Source organism: Odontesthes bonariensis, chromosome 23 (genome assembly GCF_027942865.1).
Source record: "Odontesthes bonariensis isolate fOdoBon6 chromosome 23, fOdoBon6.hap1, whole genome shotgun sequence".
Classification (NCBI taxonomy): domain Eukaryota; kingdom Metazoa; phylum Chordata; class Actinopteri; order Atheriniformes; family Atherinopsidae; genus Odontesthes; species Odontesthes bonariensis.
The window spans coordinates 18451374-18470604 of record NC_134528.1 but is presented as its reverse complement, the minus strand read 5'-3'; the positions used below and the strand labels follow the sequence as shown (position 1 = coordinate 18470604).

The 19231-nt window shown below is 40.1% G+C and overlaps 1 protein-coding gene across 10 annotated transcripts; it reads right to left on the bottom strand.

The window, feature by feature from the left end:
- Window positions 1-1274: 1274 nt before the first annotated feature.
- On the bottom strand, window positions 1275-19231 carry LOC142373772 (actin-binding LIM protein 1-like). 10 transcript variants are annotated; one of them, XM_075457156.1, is made up of 18 exons: window positions 19129-19231; window positions 14404-14547; window positions 10791-10974; window positions 10597-10703; window positions 9800-9926; window positions 9545-9638; window positions 8395-8482; window positions 8202-8260; window positions 7950-8006; window positions 7394-7471; window positions 6432-6602; window positions 5880-5909; window positions 5635-5761; window positions 5395-5487; window positions 4404-4451; window positions 2731-2795; window positions 2435-2477; window positions 1275-2316 (listed from the first exon to the last, which is right to left on the bottom strand). In XM_075457156.1, the coding sequence occupies exons 1-18, from the start codon at window positions 19139-19141 to the stop codon at window positions 2291-2293; spliced, it is 1554 nt and encodes a 517-aa protein (XP_075313271.1). In that variant the 5' UTR covers window positions 19142-19231; the 3' UTR covers window positions 1275-2290. The 10 variants fall into 10 exon arrangements, with proteins under 10 accessions (XP_075313271.1, XP_075313270.1, XP_075313276.1 ...); XM_075457155.1 differs by having other exon boundaries at window positions 4404-4454; window positions 19129-19230; XM_075457161.1 differs by lacking the exon at window positions 2731-2795 and having other exon boundaries at window positions 4404-4454.

Genomic DNA, 19231 nt, shown 5'->3' with positions numbered 1-19231 from the left:
AGAAAACTGGAGCAGGAATGTCTGTCACCGGCAGCGGGTTCTTTGAAGTGCACTTGAAAGCGAAACACTGCATTTTTTTCAGATTCCAAGCTGATGCTCCAGACTGTGGGGGGCATGTGCGCCGTTCTTATCATGTCATTCAAAATCAACATATTCACTCAACTAATAAGAAGTGCACGATTTTATTTAGGACGCTTGAGGAGGTGAGGCATGAGCAGCATGTCAAGGTACATATACAGCAACATGTATCAAAGCTTATTCTGGGTAATACATAAGCACGAGTTCATCAGAATCATTCCATCAGCAATACAATGAAAACTAATTTCATCAATAATTTATTGACACAATTCTTAAATATGTTCCTCAGATTAATGCTGATTACATGTTGTGACGTATACAGGACACAACAGAATAAGATCGTTAACGAAATACAACATCATGTTCAAAATGACATCCGGTCATCTGTAAAGTAGTCTTGGGAGTATTATCATTAGAGGGGTATTACTTGGTGATCTACAAAGGCTTGCATGAGATTCAGACAGAGAAATAAAGTGACACGTGTTGTGTTTTCAGAGCATAACTTCAGGCCTCACCGACCATAAGCAAAGTTTTGCAGTTACTTTCAAATGAACTACCAAGTAACTAAATAAGCTGAAAAGTAGTAAAAATGTGTGTTTTTAGGGAGGCAGTGAAGAACACTTTGCAAGAGTCTGCACCAGGAACATCAGCTTGAACAGGATGCAAAGCCCCAAAGAATAGACTGCATGTTTTTCTAAATGACATCAAACTAAGCTGTTAGAACAGATTTGCCTTCTTCTTCATGTCGTTACGTTTCCAGAGTGGAAGTCTGTCAAATTCTTGGATTTTCACGCCAAAGATCTCAACGAAGGACGCGGGGGATAGATGACGCTTCGAAGAGAAAGCGGGAGAGAATGAAAGATAAATGATATTACTATGGAAAAATGTGCCGAGATTATTTATCTGATTATTTAGTCACATCAAAATGATATGTCACTTGATGCCACTTTGAACAAAATCAAATAATGTCCAGTTTATGGTTTCATTTCGACCATCTGCTCTTACGTTCAACAGCCAGTCATTTGTACACAACGAGAGACATAGATGGTTAATAAAAGCATGTCAATTAAATCTAAAAAAAAAATGAAAAAACGGTATCTCTGTGTGTTAACTCTGTTTTGTTATACCTCGAGTCTTGTTCTGTCAACGTCCTGAGGAAGCTTCACTCGTCCTCTGTTAGTAACCGTAAGCATTTCATACGGATGGACCTTGATGAAACACAAAAAAAGGTTGGTAATGCTTTACACTGACCTTTATTCATAACGCATATTTCTCTTGAGTAACGTTAGAGCACCTTCAAAACACAAATAAAACAATAAGTTGGATATCATGTGCAAAACTGACACGGAATCTTTCTTTGCAAGCTACTGGGATTAGAGTTCATGTTATCAGATCGTGTACATGCAGATATGCACCGCACAGTTATAAAAAAAATAAAGATAAGAGTCTTTGTACATCTTTGTCAAAAGCTACACAAATGTAAATGAGGACGATGATGAAATTGTCCCCAAAACCTCAGCATTTAAAAACTGCAGCCGTATGTCGGCTTGTATGTCGACTACTTTGAAGAACTGCTCACACATTATTTACTTGTGTCATTGCTCTTCTTATATTGAGTCATTTAAACGATGCCTGACATGCACAGATCCCTGCATTAAAAATGTTCCTTAAGGGCATGGTCTGTCGAAGATTATGTCCATGTAATAGACAAAAATGTCAAGTAGTACTTGCTTTCAGTTCCAGTAAATTAGGCATAGAGACTCCTCTGTCCATTCGTGTTAGTTGATCATCATGGATGAACTACAGGATGAAGCAGACGCATGCGGAGGGGAAAGATATCATGGCAGGATTAATTGCTACGAAGTGAGAACCAAATGGTCAGCTTATGTAAAGTATATTTAGAACATGTGTGATTAAAACAGATATGTCAACATTGGTAAAGATTTAGTTTTCTGGCAATATGTTTCTCCCCATAATTCTTGTGTTATTTCTTTCCATACATTCATGCCTGAGGCACTTCGTCTCGAAAAATGAGTTTTTATTTTTCTGTATCATATCATATAAATCAAATTGGAATTGTAATATGATACAAAGTTGGCTGTAGAATTCTCAAAACATGCAGATATACAGATATAACATGCGTATATTAAGGTGATGCAATAGGCCAGTTTGAGTAAAGAAGCATGACCAGGATTTCTGGACTGTGAGAAACTCAGTCGCTCTTACATACCTTGAAATCTGAAAAGCAAGGGAACAAGACATGGTTCCTTTTTTAAAACACAATTCGCCGAGTTTATTTTTGTAAGAATTAGTATAGATGGCAATTTGCATTGAAAGAAAAAGCCTGCAAACTTACTGAATGTGTCACTGTTGGACTGGGAGAAATCAGCCGACTGAGGCTTGGAGAGAAGAAAAAACAAGTTTCTATAACATGTAGTGATAGGACTAACCACGCGTATTATATCTCAGTTTATTATTAGAATCACCAACTTAAACAAACAACAATAAAATGTCTGACTTTTTTTTATTTAGTTAAACTAAATCACACCTCAAAATGTGTATTTGAACAAAATACGTCGATACATTAACTGAGGGAATGTCGCTAAACAGTCTTTCTAAACAGAGAACATCTGGAAGTTATGGAGCTCTCACCAGATTCAGGAAGTTGTGACTGTATCTCGGCAAAGAAGTTGTTTTGGAAGTGGGGGAATTTAAATCTGTGTGAAAGTGACACAGCAGACAGATAAGCTCAACATGTGATGACTTACAGTCAGATTCAGCTCCTTGTCTTAAATAGATCAGACTTACTGTGGAAAATAGAACTTCAGAGGTTCCTCTATAAGCCTTCTACTAACTGCTCTGCGAAATCCACTTCCAAGAACTGTTCTCTTTCTATCCACGCATAATCTTTCGACGAGTATTTTTAAAAAGGAGCCTTCTTTTTGTTTTTTATTTACAAAATCAAAATGGTTAACCAAACAGTTTACCATTAACTTCAGTGCGTCGTATTTGAGACTCTTGTATTGGCTTAACGCAACGCCCTTTTTTAAATACCAAGTTCAATACCAAGTGTGAGGACATGATGAAAGAAACAGAAATCATCCGGTCCTGACAAGGTCTTAGAATTAGGTAGCTGTAACCTCAGATGAACAACAACACATTACACGTTACACCATGCCATTTTTTCATTTCACAAAAAACTAAGCAAAAATGCAGAAGCCGCATGTGAAAAGCTGTACATCCCACCATTCAATAGTTTGTACAACGACGGCAACACTTTGTTTATGCACAGTTGTCTTAAGGTCCGATCATAGCATTTCAATCAGGTTATGCTTTGGACTTTGTAAGACAAACGTAGTAAGACAAACCCAAATCACCACCCTTTAACCACTGTGCTGAACAGTTGGTATGAGGTGTAGTTTTTTGCCGATGTGCACACCACCATGTTTGGTTTTCACCAAACATGGTGGTGTGCTTTATGACAAAACAACTCAACTTTGGTCTCATCTGTCCAAAGGACGTTGTTCGCAGTTTGTTCAAATCCAACTTTGCAAAGCTAAGCTGTGCTGCCAGCTTCTTTTTAGAGAGAGAAAACATTCTATGGAAACCCCTCCCAAACAAACCACACTTGCTCAATATTTTTCAAATTGTGCTGTCATGAACCTTAACGTCCAACATGCTAACCGAGGCCTGTAGCGTCTCAAATATAGATTATTTCTCTGAGAAAATTATAAAAGGGTTTAACTTACTTAGACTCCGAGGAAGACTATCTTTGTCACTGTAGAATGATGGACTACAAATTGCTTGGAAATGGTCCTGCAACCCTTTCCAGATTGATTTGCAGCAACTATTGCTTCTCTAAGATCATTGCTGATGTAAACACACACCTGAATGCTCCAGACCTGCAAAGTGCCAAAACGTCTGCTTTTATAGAGGTGATCACATAATCTGAAGATGAATTTGTATTTCATTAATGGAACCTGGATGCCACTCACCCCCATAATTCCTATGAAAGTTGTAAGGAGGTACTTAGTTCTTCACACACTGCTTCTGAAGTCGGCTTAGTTTTTGTCAAAGAAATAATATGTAAGTTATTGTCTGAGGTTGTATTGGGATAATTACCAGACCTGGAAAGGACCAGAGTCGTTTATTTGTCTAAATATTTTTGATAATGTCCTTATTTGTAAATTTAAATAAAAAGTGTACCCTTTTCCTCACTTGGCTGGGGTTTCTATATATTAATATGTTTTATAGAACATAGCAAACACTGAACAATGCTTCAGGGTCATCCATCTGAGGTGTGATATGTAAACTGAATGCTGTACCTTGCTGTTTATAAATCGGAGGCCTCCTGTACATATTGAAGCCTTCATCTGCTGAAAGAGAAGATGGATTTATCAGTTAAATTGATCAAAAACTGTCGACACGTAGAAAACAGTCTGTCATCATTCTGGCAGCTTGTTGCCAAATCACTCCTTTTTCATTCTTTGTTTTATTTGACTTATTTCTTATTGAATATTGCCGAGTAGCAGCAAAACACCACAGTCATTTTCACTGAAAAAATGCAGTCAAACACGGGAGTGAAGTGCAAGGCAATATCACAGAATCATTCGCTTCTTTTCAGTCACTTTTTGCTGAAAGGGGAAACAGAACCATCGTGGCAGTATTTTGACCACATTTCCGATGCAAAGCAACTGAAATGAACGCCTCTAGAGCAATTCAATCTTACAACACTGTGGAGATGATCATCTCAGAAGGATCTTTGTCCCTCCAGTGAACTGTGACTAGATAAAGTAACACTCCCCTCACTGCACCTGAGCTAATAAACAGAAGCCGTTTGGTCCCGTTAGTGTTTTGTGAGCAATGTTTGTCTCCACAAAAGACACATGCCTGCGGGTCCTTGTCAAAGCCTGTCATGTCTAATCTGACAAGATGAAACAGTGCTACTATAAATAACCATGGCCACAGAGGAAAGTGCGAGAAAATATTTATTTATCTAATCAATCAAGAAAGCTTTATAAATAATAAAAAAAAAGGGAAAGGAAAAAAGGAGAAAGAGACTGCGCTTCGTCCTACAGTGAGCTGCAGTTGTATCTGTGGGCAAAAGGCTGTCGTCTGAACTTTGACCAGTAGATGGCTCAGTGGATCTTTAAAAGAAAGTGCCATCTCTCTCTGCTTTTGTGGTATATTCTTGTTCTGACCATTATGCATTTTTGATGTAAGACTTATTTAGTCACCAGAGACCAGGTGCAGCTCACTGCTCAGTCGAATGGGGTGGAAGGGAGAAAGGGTTGCGAAGAAGCAGAGGGGGCTTACCTTTGGCTTGGGAGAGAAAGTGGGGACACAAGGGAGAAGTGGGACAGACGTCGTTTTTGTTTCCGGAAAGTAAAGAGGAAGTAAGCACCGACCCTTGTTATTTCACAAAGGTGGAGGGGAGGAGGAAGTGATGTGGAGGAAGAGGAGGGAAGTTGTGAAGACAGAAAAGGTGAGCGGAGGAAATATCTTTAAAGCAAGGATGTTTTGAGGACTGGAACCATTTCTGCTTGCTCCTCTCACCTGGTCGGTGAAAGTGTTGTGGTGATCTGGGCGAAGTTGGAGTGTAGCTGGGACGATATGTGTTATGACCTCCAAAAGCTCCGTGGCTTGTTGATTTTGGCACATGTGTTTTCGTTTCAAAGCTCTCCTTGAAGGAGTAAAGAGAAGCGGAGTAAAGGAAAAAGAACAACAAAATTAAAGACGTCAGATGTACATATGTTTTTGTCAAGTAATTTAACCAAAGAAACTGTTTTTGTTTTTTTTACCTCTGTGGTATTTGATATGTTTCCTGTTGACTGAAAGGACAAGGAAAGACAAAGTGGATTAGCTGGATTGTGCTGTGCATCGAATGTTGCCAAGAAGGCAGCACATTTTCTGACCTCAGGTGAAAACATTACATCCCAAAGAGCCTTTACCTCATCCTAATCCTAAAAAAAAAAAAAAGACTAAATCTGAAATGATGAGGGTTTTCATGAGGTCAGAGGCATGAGAGGCAGGAAACAAAAAGGATTTGGTTGATTATTCTATGTCGGGTTCTAGTCTAGGTAGCTTTAGTTTGTCTAGCAAAATGCAATTAGATACCAAACATTCTGCATACATGATAGGATTTTGGGCTTTTCAGAATATTTTGTTCATGTGGAAATTCAAGTGTACTGCACAAAAACACAATTTCTGGGCCAAAACATTATTAAGTCTCAAAATCAACGACACAAGACTTCACTTGGTTTGAATCATAAATCAAACCAAGAACAAAAACATCAAAACAATGACACACAAACATGTCGCTGACAATAACCTGGAGCGTTGGATCATATTACCTCTGCGGGGCTCTCTCTGTCTTGTCTGTTGCCTTTTTCATCCAAAGTAGAGGAGTTGTCGTTCACAGTCTTATAAGATATCATATCAGGATGCTCTATATCATATATAGCCTTGACTCTGGGAATTGCTGCTAAGTCTCTGTAATCAATGATCTCATTATCTACTTTTGCCTGGGAGGGGAGGAGAGGGGAGGCGAAGGGTGAGGAAAAGGACACAAAGGATGGGAGGCAAAAGGAGAAAACAGTAAAGGGTCAGGTCAGATAAAAGATCAAATGTTTTCTCATTACATCACTGCAGGGGGTAATAAAACTTTAATCCCACAACACACGTTTGTCTGGATTTGGCACATAAGGCAACCATGAGGCAACTAAACATGGTCTGTCCTATTGCAGGATTGCAAGTTTTCGGCTCATAAGTAAAAGTGTGTTGATGGGCGTAAAGTTTATGGCTTTTCACAAACCAACAGGGTAGTCAATGGATGACAAGAGGCTGGATGGAGGAAAGGACTCTAAAAGCAACATTCCATGTGATCAAAACTCAAACTGAGTGCATACAATCGACTGAGCAAATCAATTCCTGCTGAAAATGTGGTTGATTTTCTCAGTATATTGAAGAATTAACTCAGAAAATGTGACTCGCAGGCTTCACATCATTGAACCCGTATTAAAATCACATTTTCTCTCACAAGCAACATGAAACTAGTTCCGATCAGTCAAGGTTAGGGTAAAGAAAAAGAAATAACAGAAAACCAAAAAACCTGTTTCCATAATAATGTTATTGATTCTAATATTCGGCTATTTCCCTAATTTTTTTCCCCTAATTTCCTGTCAAAAGGAAACTCTGTGCAAGAGCGACTCGTCCACGTGATTCCCCTATTTGAATAAAGGTACATAATTGAAAGATGAGATGGGAAATGTACACCAGACAAGATGATGAGCAGACAGAGACACCAAAAACTTACACAGATAGTTCGACCAGGGCTGCCTGGAGTGCATGAGCCTGGCCTGGAACAGGAGCTCTCGGATGATGATCTGTTGGGCTGGAGAAATAAGAAACCCTGTTTGTAGAAACATTTCAATTTCTGCTTTGTCGACAGACTGCTTGTAACGTATCCTCCTACACATCTCCCATTATATTCAAACCCGTTCCCTTTCAGTAATGCAATGTGCAGTACAGAACAAGAGCATATGGGCATTGTTTTGTATTGCAGTAGATTAAGAATGCTTCCACCCGATTGCACAGTGATGTCAGGCAGACAAGTAGCCATCACACCTCCAACACTGGTGTATTGTGGAGTTGCTTGTAGAATACGAGGGCTGAAGTGAAAAGCTAACCATGCAACACTGCCAGCAGGATACTACTTATCAGCATGCAGCATTTAATTGGAGATCCAACTAAGCATTGTGTCCTTTTGCGTGTGAGACAAGCAAGCATGGTTAAACGCAAATTCTGAGACCACAGCCTGCTCACTCTTGACAGCCACCAGTGCAAAAAGCAGGCCCGCTCACAATATTAACCTTCAGTTCATGTGTTGGGAAAAAGTAATCAAGACAGGGCGTTTTTGGTCTGCTGACCTAAGGAGGAAGACAGCGTATAAACAGTTGATATTGCAAAGTTAAACATCCATATCGCAGAGGGCAAAATGCTCATTGATATTACTCTATTTGTAACAGCTGTTAAATATGAGCAGCTTATAAAAATGCTGCTTCTGATGCTTTAAATAGTGTGTGGCTGATTTCAAAGTTTCTGTGAAGTTAGAGAGGTCTTACCCTGCAACTGTCTTCAGTTCTGCTGTTGTCTTTGCATTTTGGGTGCCAGACTGTTGATCCTACAAGAGTAGGGATAATTAGCTCTTGCAGCTTTTATGGGGAAAATAGCTTTTTCTCGTACACTAATGTGAGATGAAAAAACGCACACTTATCACAAATGATGCAGAATAAACAGAAAAAACCCAAACCTGACCTTGAACGTACATTTCTTCTCCTTCTGTGAACATTTTGCCACATCGGCTGCATCTCGCACAACCGGGGTGATACTGTCTGTCCCCGGCCTAGAGGAGAGAACAAGAAAAGCAGAAGGCTGCAGACAGACGGGAAATGTAGCCTACAAGAGCAGCCTGTAAGGAGCGGGTTGGGAAAATAAAATTCCAGCTTGGAGGATGAGGCTGTTTTGTTGTGTTTTACCAGCACAATTCATCTAAATATAGAGGAATTCATCTAAATAAATGACTTCTTTCAGTGAAATGTTCCCTGTATCAGTGGCTGCAACACAAGCCCAAAGCAGGATAGGTCCAAGCCCGTGCTTAAGAGACAGAAACTTGTTCTTTTCATGAAATGCTGCCGGGTTTTTTTTACCTTCAATTGGCCTTTTCTTATTGTGGCCAAACAGTTTTATTTGAATTTGAATTATTTTAAAGTCCTACTCCACCATTTGCTAAAATATATTTCCTAGTCAGTACAGTTACCTGAAAAAGTCACTATTCAAGAAACTTCTTGAATAGTGATTTTTTAGACATTGATTTATACTGTATTTTACAGTATTATACATTTATTTATACTGTATTTGTTTATACAGTGATTTTTGATGCAGCTATAAAAATCAGGATTTTATTAGAGTTTAACAGAAATAATATGTGAATAAGGGCAACTATACTGGGAGTTAGACTGAGTTAACACACACTTCTGATTTATTTTTTATACAAAAAGATGAGAAAAGTTTGAACTAGGTGCATGTGTGGATTTTAAATAGTTACATTTCCTGCATCCTTACCAGAAACTCGTTTCTGGTAAGGATGCAGGAAAGGTTTTCTTCTGATGACCTGAATGTTTTTGCAGGTGCGGCGGCAAATATTCCTCGTTGTTCGAGGAGTCAGCGTCATTGCTCACTTTGATCTTGTGCAAAACAAATATACCACTCTTACCCCGCATAAAATGTCAGTTTATTTTAAAAAAAGTTGTACGTTATACTTTCAGCCTTTTATAGAAAACTAATATTGTTAAAACTTTTGCATGCTGCTGTATAACTAGATGTACATCCTCTACAGAGGTTCATCAAAAGTGCAGTCCAGTAACAAAAGACACAGAATTTAGAGAAAACAAAGAGTGTAGCTTACCTCAAGGACCTTTCCCGTTATGAACTTCTGACATGCTTCACATTTAACCCCAAATTGAGTCTGAAAGTCCCTCTCACAGTAGGGAACGCCATCTCTGAAAGATGTATCAAATATGAGCCATCGTTTATGTAGTTGTTCCAGAATTGCTCTGATAACATTACTAATAGCATGCTTCATTTATTGGTATGGAAAGATTAAAGACAAGGAGAGAGGATTATAAGTAAGAGAGAGCATAGCTGAGAGGTTTGTATTTACTTGCTGATGTATTCTCCACTCAGGACTTTCCTGCAGGCTTTACACTTGAAGCAGCCAAGGTGCCACTGGCCACCCAGAGCTAGCAGAGCCTGGCCATTCTTGATCTCTCTACCACAGCCAGTGCAACCTGACAACACACGCATACATATTCATGTCTGGAAATACAGTACATGTGCAAGCTAAACTAATCTGTTCCAATAACAACAGCTTTAGACAAGCACAGTACCTTTTCCTGTCATTTTCTTAACAAGCAGTGATATCTTTTTTGTTTTGGATAATCTGTAAATAGATCTCTTCATCGGTCAGACTGAGTCTAAGTCTTCTTTTGATCTCTGCTATTTACATGCAATCTTCAGCGGATGGTGACAAGATCGTAATGTAAAGTCAACTCACAATGTTTTTAAAAAAGGAACTTTTTGCAGCAGTAGGAGGTTAGAAGTGGAACAGAGTGACTGCTTGGGATGCATTCCTGACAAAGGTGACAGTGTTTGGACATAACAGGTAACCCCCCCCCCGCTTTAGACAGATTCCTATTGAAATGTAATCAAACGTGACACCTGCAGAGAAGTATAAATATTTTTTCCTGTATTGAGACAGATGTGGTGTTGGCCCGACTGGGGTAAACAAAATAATCAGGCAGCTGCTCAGAAAACCCAGCTGGCAGGTGTTTGCAATATAATCCACCCTCTGATTGGGACTCCAGGGAATCCTTGCGTTTGATCTCATAGATAAATATTTTTTGATATGAGCATTGGATCAAATGTTTCTGGTTAGAGAGTGGATTAAAGTGCACTCACTATTGGTACAACTGATATGACTGGAAGGAGACACGGGTTCAATACAACGCTGGCAGAGGCACTCTCTGCCCCTGAAGGTGACACAGTCCCCAGCCGGAAAGGGATGCCTGAAAAGCAGAGAAAAAGACAGAGGTCGGCCACACAAGTGCATAACACGTCTGCATATCTAGAAATGTCAAAATGTTTGGAATTACTTGCAAGTGGTGCAAACAAAGCAGGCCGGGTGGTAGTTCTTCCCCAAGACTGTGATCACCTCCCCCTCTACAAAGTCCCCACAATTGTTGCAAATTGTGCCATGAAGCCGCTGGAAGTCCAGCGGGCAGAGGTGGTCTCCATTCCTCATGAAGAAGCCACTCTGAGCCAGGTCACAGCCACACACTGTACAAACACACACAATTGCATAGGGAGCAGCAGATCACATCTCTGAAGCCACAAAATTCAGTATTAAGAAGTCTGTCAATCTGAATAAACCTGGTGTTTTATCTAAAACATTTATCCGGCGGCGCTTTTTATTTGCCTTTTTTTCCAAAGAGATGCATGGAGATGAATAAATAAAAACGCCATTTTGAAAAGACAAAAAAAAAGTGTCCATTGACCATTGACAAACTGACATTTTAATGATTTTTTTTCAAATCTACTTCATTGACATGTTATTAATTTCATGGTATATTTATCCATCTCTGTACTTCTGTACTATTTATTCATTTCATTTTGAATGTAATGGCTCTCCATAAAACTGTAGACTTCGGGAAAGGAAATGGAAAGAACACCTTTTCAACTAGACTGATCGTCTAATGGACTTGTGTTGCCGCACAGCAAAAAGCAGAGTCGATTAAACTAATTTAAAAAGGCATCAGATTCTTGAATGAAACATTGCAACATTGGTAAAAAAAAAAAGCTATAGATGGTTTCCACAACAGGAGAATCATCCTAAATACAACTCCAAATCTACAGTGGACAGCCATGGGAAGTATACGCTTAAGGTTTTATAATCGCCCCCCACCATAGCAATTCATGCAAGACTGCCAAAGAATCTTCTGGAACAAAGAGCTTTTTTGCAGGATAAACAAAAACATTTCCCAATGAAGACCTGAAAGATTGCCACAAAAAACACTTGCAAGCCTACCATTGGTGATGCTTAAACTATTGCTCTGATTGTAATGACAATCAGTCATGAGATCAGACACATAAGCCGCTTTCGGACTGTAGGAACCTTTGGCAGTTCTAATAACCTTTTAATCCGCGGGGGCCGTTTTCTCCCGCATTCGGACATACAGGAACTCGGGACCATCTCCCTCAGTTCCTAGAACCCTTTCAGCTCCTTCTCCGAGGCTGGGTCTGTTCTGGGTTCTATAGGAACACATCTGACGGAGGTGTTTGGTGGTTGGTAGCTACGCCCCATGTCATGCTGTCACGGCTGAAATGTTTACTCATACGACACAGACACAACCTGCGCGTGTTTAATAAGTTAAACTCAAACGTTGTCTCCTTTGTCTGCAGCGCTCTGCTCTCCTTCCTTCATGAAACGAAGAAGTATCGCCTGCGCTCGATCCTGACTCTCTCTGTGTGCTCTTCCAGCCTCGATATTAGACGCCTGATGTGATCGTCCATGATTAATATCACCATCATGCAGACCATGAACACGGTGGCCTCCCCGCTCTCCATATTAGCGTCTTTGTGGTGTTTTTTTCTTCTCTCCTTACTTTTACCGGGTTTTGTTTTGTTTTGTTTTGTTGTTCAATGTGGCGCAAAACGGCTAATGTAACACGTCACTGACGCAGACGGCTGCGCGCGGCGCATCAGTCCCGACCTGGTCCCGACTCATGTGCGAATGCAGACTGAAACAGTTCCGCTGGGGAAGGATAGTTATCAGAACGAAATTCGAGTAGGACAGTTCTGATAACTGCGTTCTTAGAACGGCTCTGTCCGAAAGCGGCTATTTTGAGTCAGGCGATCTGATCGGCTGACTCTTCTGCTGCCACTTGAAAAACCTGAACTAGTCTTAACTTTCCACCTCAAGGTATAAGCTAGCAGAGCAGATGAATGGACCCAGAATTCCATCAAGTAAGACAACACATCGTTGCTTGTGTCTGGTTTCAAGCCCACTTACTAAATGCAAAAACAAATCAGACGGCAATTTTCCCGCCTCATTCAATAACCGTGTTCCCATCATACGGAATAAAGCAGATAGATATATGCTAAACTTTTGAACCTGTAATAGCATTATCTTAATTCAGTTTTAAAAAAAATCTGATTTGCTCTGGTTGCAATTTGTTTGGCACTTCATTTGATGTGTGTCTGTTTGTTGTGTGCTTTTGTCATTTGTAAGTTAATCTGATACACCAGACTTGTTCAAACATGTTCTAATTATGATTGAACTGATGTTTTTTTTCCTATTTTTTTCTTTTTCACTGTGAAGTTTTTGGCCACAATCAAGAATCAAATGAATCATCGCTCTGTAACCAGAGATTGTATAACAAAATTCCAAATGATCCTAATCGGGGCTGTAAGCCATCATCAATCTACATTATCCATAAAAGGGATGAGATGAATATTTTTTGGGTTGTCGGAAACCTCTAATTCGACCAAATTCTCTTAAGTGTTCATGCCTTGGTGTGCATTTGAGTTGGTATACACATCTGTTTGAGTGCATGTGTGTGTATGTGTGTATACTGATCAGCAAAGTGACAAGTTACTGACAGGATGTGCTGTGTTCTTTCAGCTTGTTTGGGGACATTTGATATGGCCAAACCCACTCTGTCGCTCTAAGCCTGCCACAGCAGAATGCACTAAGACGCCAAAGACAGATTTACACTGCTCTATTCCTGTCCCACTGTCAGTCACTCACACTGAAAACAAGTTTGCTGGTCTTCACTGATTGATTGTCTATATGTTCTCAAACCACAGGAACTGGAATCGTTAACATACAAAGGCGTAGAGCTACCGCAAACGTGGAAAATAAATCAAGGCTAGATTAAGCCGTCGTATGATGATCATCCGATTTCAAACTACTTCCAATAATAAAACTAATATTTTCCTTGCCCACAAATTCAAGTCATCCCCCTGGTTACAACACAGCAAGTTTTCTTCCCTGAAAGTCTCTTTGTCTCCTCTGCGCTGTAAACATCACCACAATGTGGTGAGAAGGCAGCAACATGAGAGAGTTGTCAGGTTTGATTAGTGGGGACAATAGGTTGCTGAGCAAATATGTCCTCTGTGAAGCAGAGTAACTCTAGTGAATGGTCGCTGAAAAGCGAGGAGGACCTTACAAGAGCCCAGTGTGGATGTTTAAAGTTTTCTAATGAGTTCAAATTCGATGGCATCTGATGAGCGATACATAGTCAGCATATTCTGCTGAAAACATTGTTGTGAGGTAATCTAAAAGGATACTCTACAAGGACTAGAAAATGAATACATTTTTTTTTCATAACCAATTTATGCTGGTCTGGGTCACAGGGGGACTGGAGCCTGTCCCAGTTGTCACAGGATGAGAGGCAGGGTGCAACCTGGACAGAAATAACCCTGCATGCTCACACTCAGTCAATTCAAATCACCAGTTCACTTAACAAGCATGTTTTTGGACTGTGAGACTATGACTATTCACTTGTTAGATCTTATTTATAATACCTAAAATAATGATACCTAAAAGGTATACAATGATTGAATTAAGTATTATCAAATTTAATTGTAGCCTATTACTTTTTTTTTTCATTTTGTAACCATTGTGTCAGTTATTAGTGACAGGTGAAGCAGTTTCTTTTATGTAAGAGGTGATCTGCTCCCCATCTGCATATTGACTTCACTCACCCTTGCATGTGAAACATTTTAAGTGGAAGTAGCTGCTCTGGACTCGCAGCACCTCTCCTTTGCATGAGCCCCTACATCTGAGGCACTCGATGCCCCGTTTCACTGCTGATGGACTGGCCTGGGAGTTCTCCTGGGAATGTACCACTACATGGGCAGAAGAAAAGAATGAAACAGTTTAACCATTGACCAGTCAGTTTGTATTCATTTAAATTGCCGTAGAGTCAGTTTAGCTGCTTTGTTTTTGCATCCTGAAGGCTTGAGGGAGTGGAAAATTGCACTTGTAACAACTTCTCCATTGTCAAAGTTGTCGCACTTGTCTTCTCTGAACCACTGCCAGATAACTTCTAAATATCTCTTGTGGCATGACAGAGTGTGAAGCGCGAAGCAGACATAATGTTCATAGTGTGTTAGCTGGCAGGTATACGGTGCTAATGTAAAGTTTTCAGAAATCTTCGATTTCTCCACGTTGTGTATCGTGAAATCTTAAGACTGATTTAGTTGATACCTCCTTAGTATACACAAAATTTTCCACGGAGAGAAAGCAACAGCCTTGTGAAGCCTTTTTTCAGAAGAAATTTTTCATGTGTCCTTTAGAAGTTTGTCCCATTCCTCTCGGTAGAAAGGTTCAAGATAACCAGGCTGGTTGGGAGGCTTCAGTGCACAGCTATTCTCTTTTAAGTATCTCCATTGATGCCTTACTAAGTTTAAGTACCTCTGGTTGGTTCACTTCAGGACTTTCAAAAACCTGTTCCAATCCGCAGTATGCTTTGGGTCTTTGTTTAGTTTAACTTGTATTATTTCCCTCTATTTCAAAGGGTCTTTTAGCTCTGGTAGATAAAAACATGTCCAAAGAATGATGCAGCCACATCTATGGCTGGCTTTAGGAATGATTTTAATGGGGTGCCTTGTTTTTGGCAAACACCATTGGCAGCTGGAAACTGCTGCCAATTTAATTAATCAATCTTTTATCAGATGGGAGGAGCTAGACTCTCGTGGTCTGACAGCCGTTCAAGTTCTCTTCGGGTAATTGCCAGCAGGCTATCATCCACTTATAGTGAGGAATGACTTGACTCCTTCATGAAGGCCAGAGTGATGGAGTGCTGCAGTGAGCGCTGCTCTTACATGTCACAGAGGAACTAGTTCACAGTTTCTCATTCATGAGGCTCATCTCATTGCTCAGTTGTTGAAGCGTCCCAATAAGCAATGACTCAAGTGGGACTCACAAAAGCTCAGTGTAGACTGAGCTGTGTGTAGACTGGTGAGAATTTTTTTTAATTATTTTTATTTTAAGACAACATCGTACAATAAATCAGAGTCAGTTCAAATTGTATTTGGCCATAAACCCCCCCCCCCCCCCAAAAAAAATAAATAAAAAATGGACAGACTACAATCCATTTCCAAACTGGAACTGGAGAAAAAGTTAACAGTTCATCTACATAAGTTATGATTTCTTCAATGAATGCAGATTTTTCTGGTCATCTATCAAAAAATTTTTGGAGCTGCATCTGGACAGCCGTTCGCAGAGCCGTACAACAAGTGAGGCAAAACACAGTTCATTGTAAATCAGACATGAACTGCAGTCATTTCTTTTAATATTGGAACACATGGTAAAAGACTGCATATTCCAGGAAGAGCAATCATCGCTTCCCATACATACAGTAAGTTTATCCGTTTTCTCCCTGGCCGGCACATACAACATTAATCTCACAGTTCTATCTTTCATTTTTTACATAATTTAGCATAATCTGTCAAGGCTGAAACGTACAGGCACACAAAGAGAGGTACCACACCAACGATAGAGGCGCTCATGAGTAAGCCATCGTTTATCTGCGGAGATTTAAAGGTTTAATGTCACAAAACCACGAGTCGCATTTTCCACAACAGCAGTGGCCCCTGTGCATGAAACTTTGTCTCATACCGCAGCATTCGAGTCGGGATTAGAATAAAATCTCGACCTCATTCCTTCTCTTTTTATCTCTTTCACACTTATATGGCAGCAGAAGCAGTGGATGCCTGTACAATCTAATCACAGTCCACTTGAAAGGTCCTCAGTGTGATTAGCAGCAGAGAGTGGGGTGGGGGGCTGGGAGAGAATGCAGCTCAGGGCTCCAGTGTGCAGACACTCGGCACACAGATAGTCACACAGACTGGAAAACTGTATCTTTTTTTAATACACTGTTGGTCGCAGAAATGTCTGCAGTCATCCTTCAAAACGCACATATTTCACTCTATAAAAGGACCTCACTTATCAACACCGTCACTGAAAACATCATCTGCCCTGACATGGATGAGCTCTGTGGACATTTACTTGAAGCAAACAGAAACAAACTTTCAGCATGTAGGTGAAATGTTTGCAGACGGACTTAACTCAGTCTGATGAACGCCACTAAAACTGAGCAAAAGCCCAGTTGGTAGGTGGCCCCAAGTCAGCCATACAGCAAAGAGAGATTTGCTACCATGGCAACAAGCATGAAGTAGAAACTAGATTAGGAGACTGTGTCTGTTAAATGTTAACACAAAGTTCACTGTGGCTGATTGTTCTGTAGAAAGGACTAAGAATAATTTTACACTATGTACCACGGCAGTGATGTTTAAACTTCAACCCCAGCCTGGTTTCTGCAAACTGAATTAATTGTGAAAAAAAGCAGTAGCAACACAAAAAAATGCTCATACGTTTGCAATCAATGCTCACAGATTTAAAGGAGGCCAGATTTTTTGTGAAGGTTGACACTTTATTCTAAAACTGCCTCGAAAAGATGACAGAAACTGAGATTTTACTGCACATAAGGAATGTAAAGAGGGAGACAAGAGATGGAGCTGCACGATCTGTAAATACACAATCTGAGCAGGGATAGGTACTAACTAGTAGCAGTGATAAGAATAAGAGTACTGTTGCGAAATTTTAAGGAAAAATAAATTGTGGGAATGTAACCCATGATCTTGACCACAGCATTCCAACAATTACTGAAAACTGGCTTTTGTCCAAGAGCGTCTCACATCTTTGTTAATGACAGAGCTTTGATGCCAACACAAATGAGGAAATGTACAAACGCACTGGCTACAGGTCGAAAAAGGTTTGAGTTTTACAGGGAAATAACAGCCTATAAATGCCGTACTGTGTATATGATGCAATCGTCTCAATGTGTTTGTGGTACTGGCCGCCCTTTCTGTGAATTTTTTTAATCTAGCTCTTGTGTAAACGGTAACACTGGCCTGAGGAAACCCCCGTCTCTTTCTTGATCTCTCCCAGAATGTGAAGCTGATCTGGTGTCAGGTATTAGCAAATGGTAGATTTAGAAAGACAGCAAATGGAGAGAAACCTGAGACAGACAGCTAATCACACACGCCCGCTATCTTCAGCTATCTTCTATCTGTGTTTGCACGTGTGTGAGTCTGAGGAGTGAGGGTGCATCTATTTAAAGGATTTCTCTTTTTTTTTCAGAGTGGATATTTAAATATACTTCATTCTATTTTTGTGGGAATGAAAAATAGTTGCAGTGTAATCTCTGGATTCTGTTACTACAACAATGCCATTAGATCATAATCGGTTTTTCTAACTTTTGTTATTGCTTTTGAATGATATGCGTGTCGAATGGGCTACAGAGGATACAAGTAGAGCAGAATTCAGCTTTGCTTACAAGGTGAATGAAAGAGGGCTAACAGTCTAGTAGAATGACTAACCCCTGTAGCCTTCTGTGTTTCAAACTCTTTGTGTTCGTTTGTGGTCCTGGTGCATGATTAGAAACCCTTGTTAGCTATAACTCTTGTGTTACCATGAAAATAACTACCAGTTTAGTGAATGCTCAGAAATGTAATAAGCTTTAAGAGACGACAGTTTGCGATAGAATGTAACGGACTCCTGGCAAGTTCTCTCACTCACTATAAATAGCTTCATATTTACCATTTGAAAGCACTTCATTTGATTTAGGAAGATCTTGATCATAACACAGACTCTAAAAGGCATGTCAACATACTTTCTGTCAGAATCACTGGCATAGGTTATCATATCTCAGTTTCAGGAGGTGGGAGGCTTTTATCTCAGCAGCCATTTGTTTCATCAAATAAGTTAAAAGTAAGTGTGCCACAATGTGATGTAACAAACTATTGCTGTAACTCCACTCTGACTAGTTTGTTTCCATCACATTTTACTCACAAGAGAACATCAGTCGGTTCCCTCCTGCTTCCAAATAGGATAACAAGGTGAAACACTGCTTATTTCACAAGTATTTCTAAAATCACATGCTGTTGCAACAGCTGTGCTTGCTCTTTCTCCACATGGCAACCACAATTCTTTTCACTAAACTTAGTTTCTAGCTGGTCTACAGTTGGGGATCAAGGATCTTTCGCTGAACAAAGTATTAAAACATATAAAGTTGCATCATTTTGTTCCCATCTGTTACCTGCGCATCCGTGTAAAATAAACTAATAATAGCAAGTACGGTCGAGATAAGAGCATATCAAATGTCCAAGTTTAAAACAATCACATGGCACCACCGCAACCATGAGGTCACAATGAAGGAAAAGTGAAAGACCCGCACAACTACACTGACAATTTAAACTCTATCAAACATCTGTCACATTTCTCAAAAAACGCCCGTACACCGTGTTTAAAAGTGTTGCCATGACTAAAAGTGCAAACAAATCCTCAACATACGCGCGGACAAACTAGAAAAGAGGACACACTTGCTCATCCGCTCACATGCACACTCTCTCGGAACTGTCTACCTTTCTGTTTCATGGTTGCTGGTTTCTGCTCCTCTCTGGTGGAGTTCAGCGCAGCAGAGAAGACTGAGGAGAGGAGACTGGTGGTCCAAGAGAAAAGGGGTGG

Coding starts and splice junctions, on each gene's coding strand:
- LOC142373772 (XM_075457155.1), bottom strand. Junction 7,472..7,949: donor TCCCAACACATGAACTGAAG/GTTAATATTGTG, acceptor TTATTTCTCCAG/CCCAACAGATCATCATCCGA. Junction 2,796..4,403: donor TCCGATTTATAAACAGCAAG/GTACAGCATTCA, acceptor ACTTTCACACAG/ATTTAAATTCCCCCACTTCC.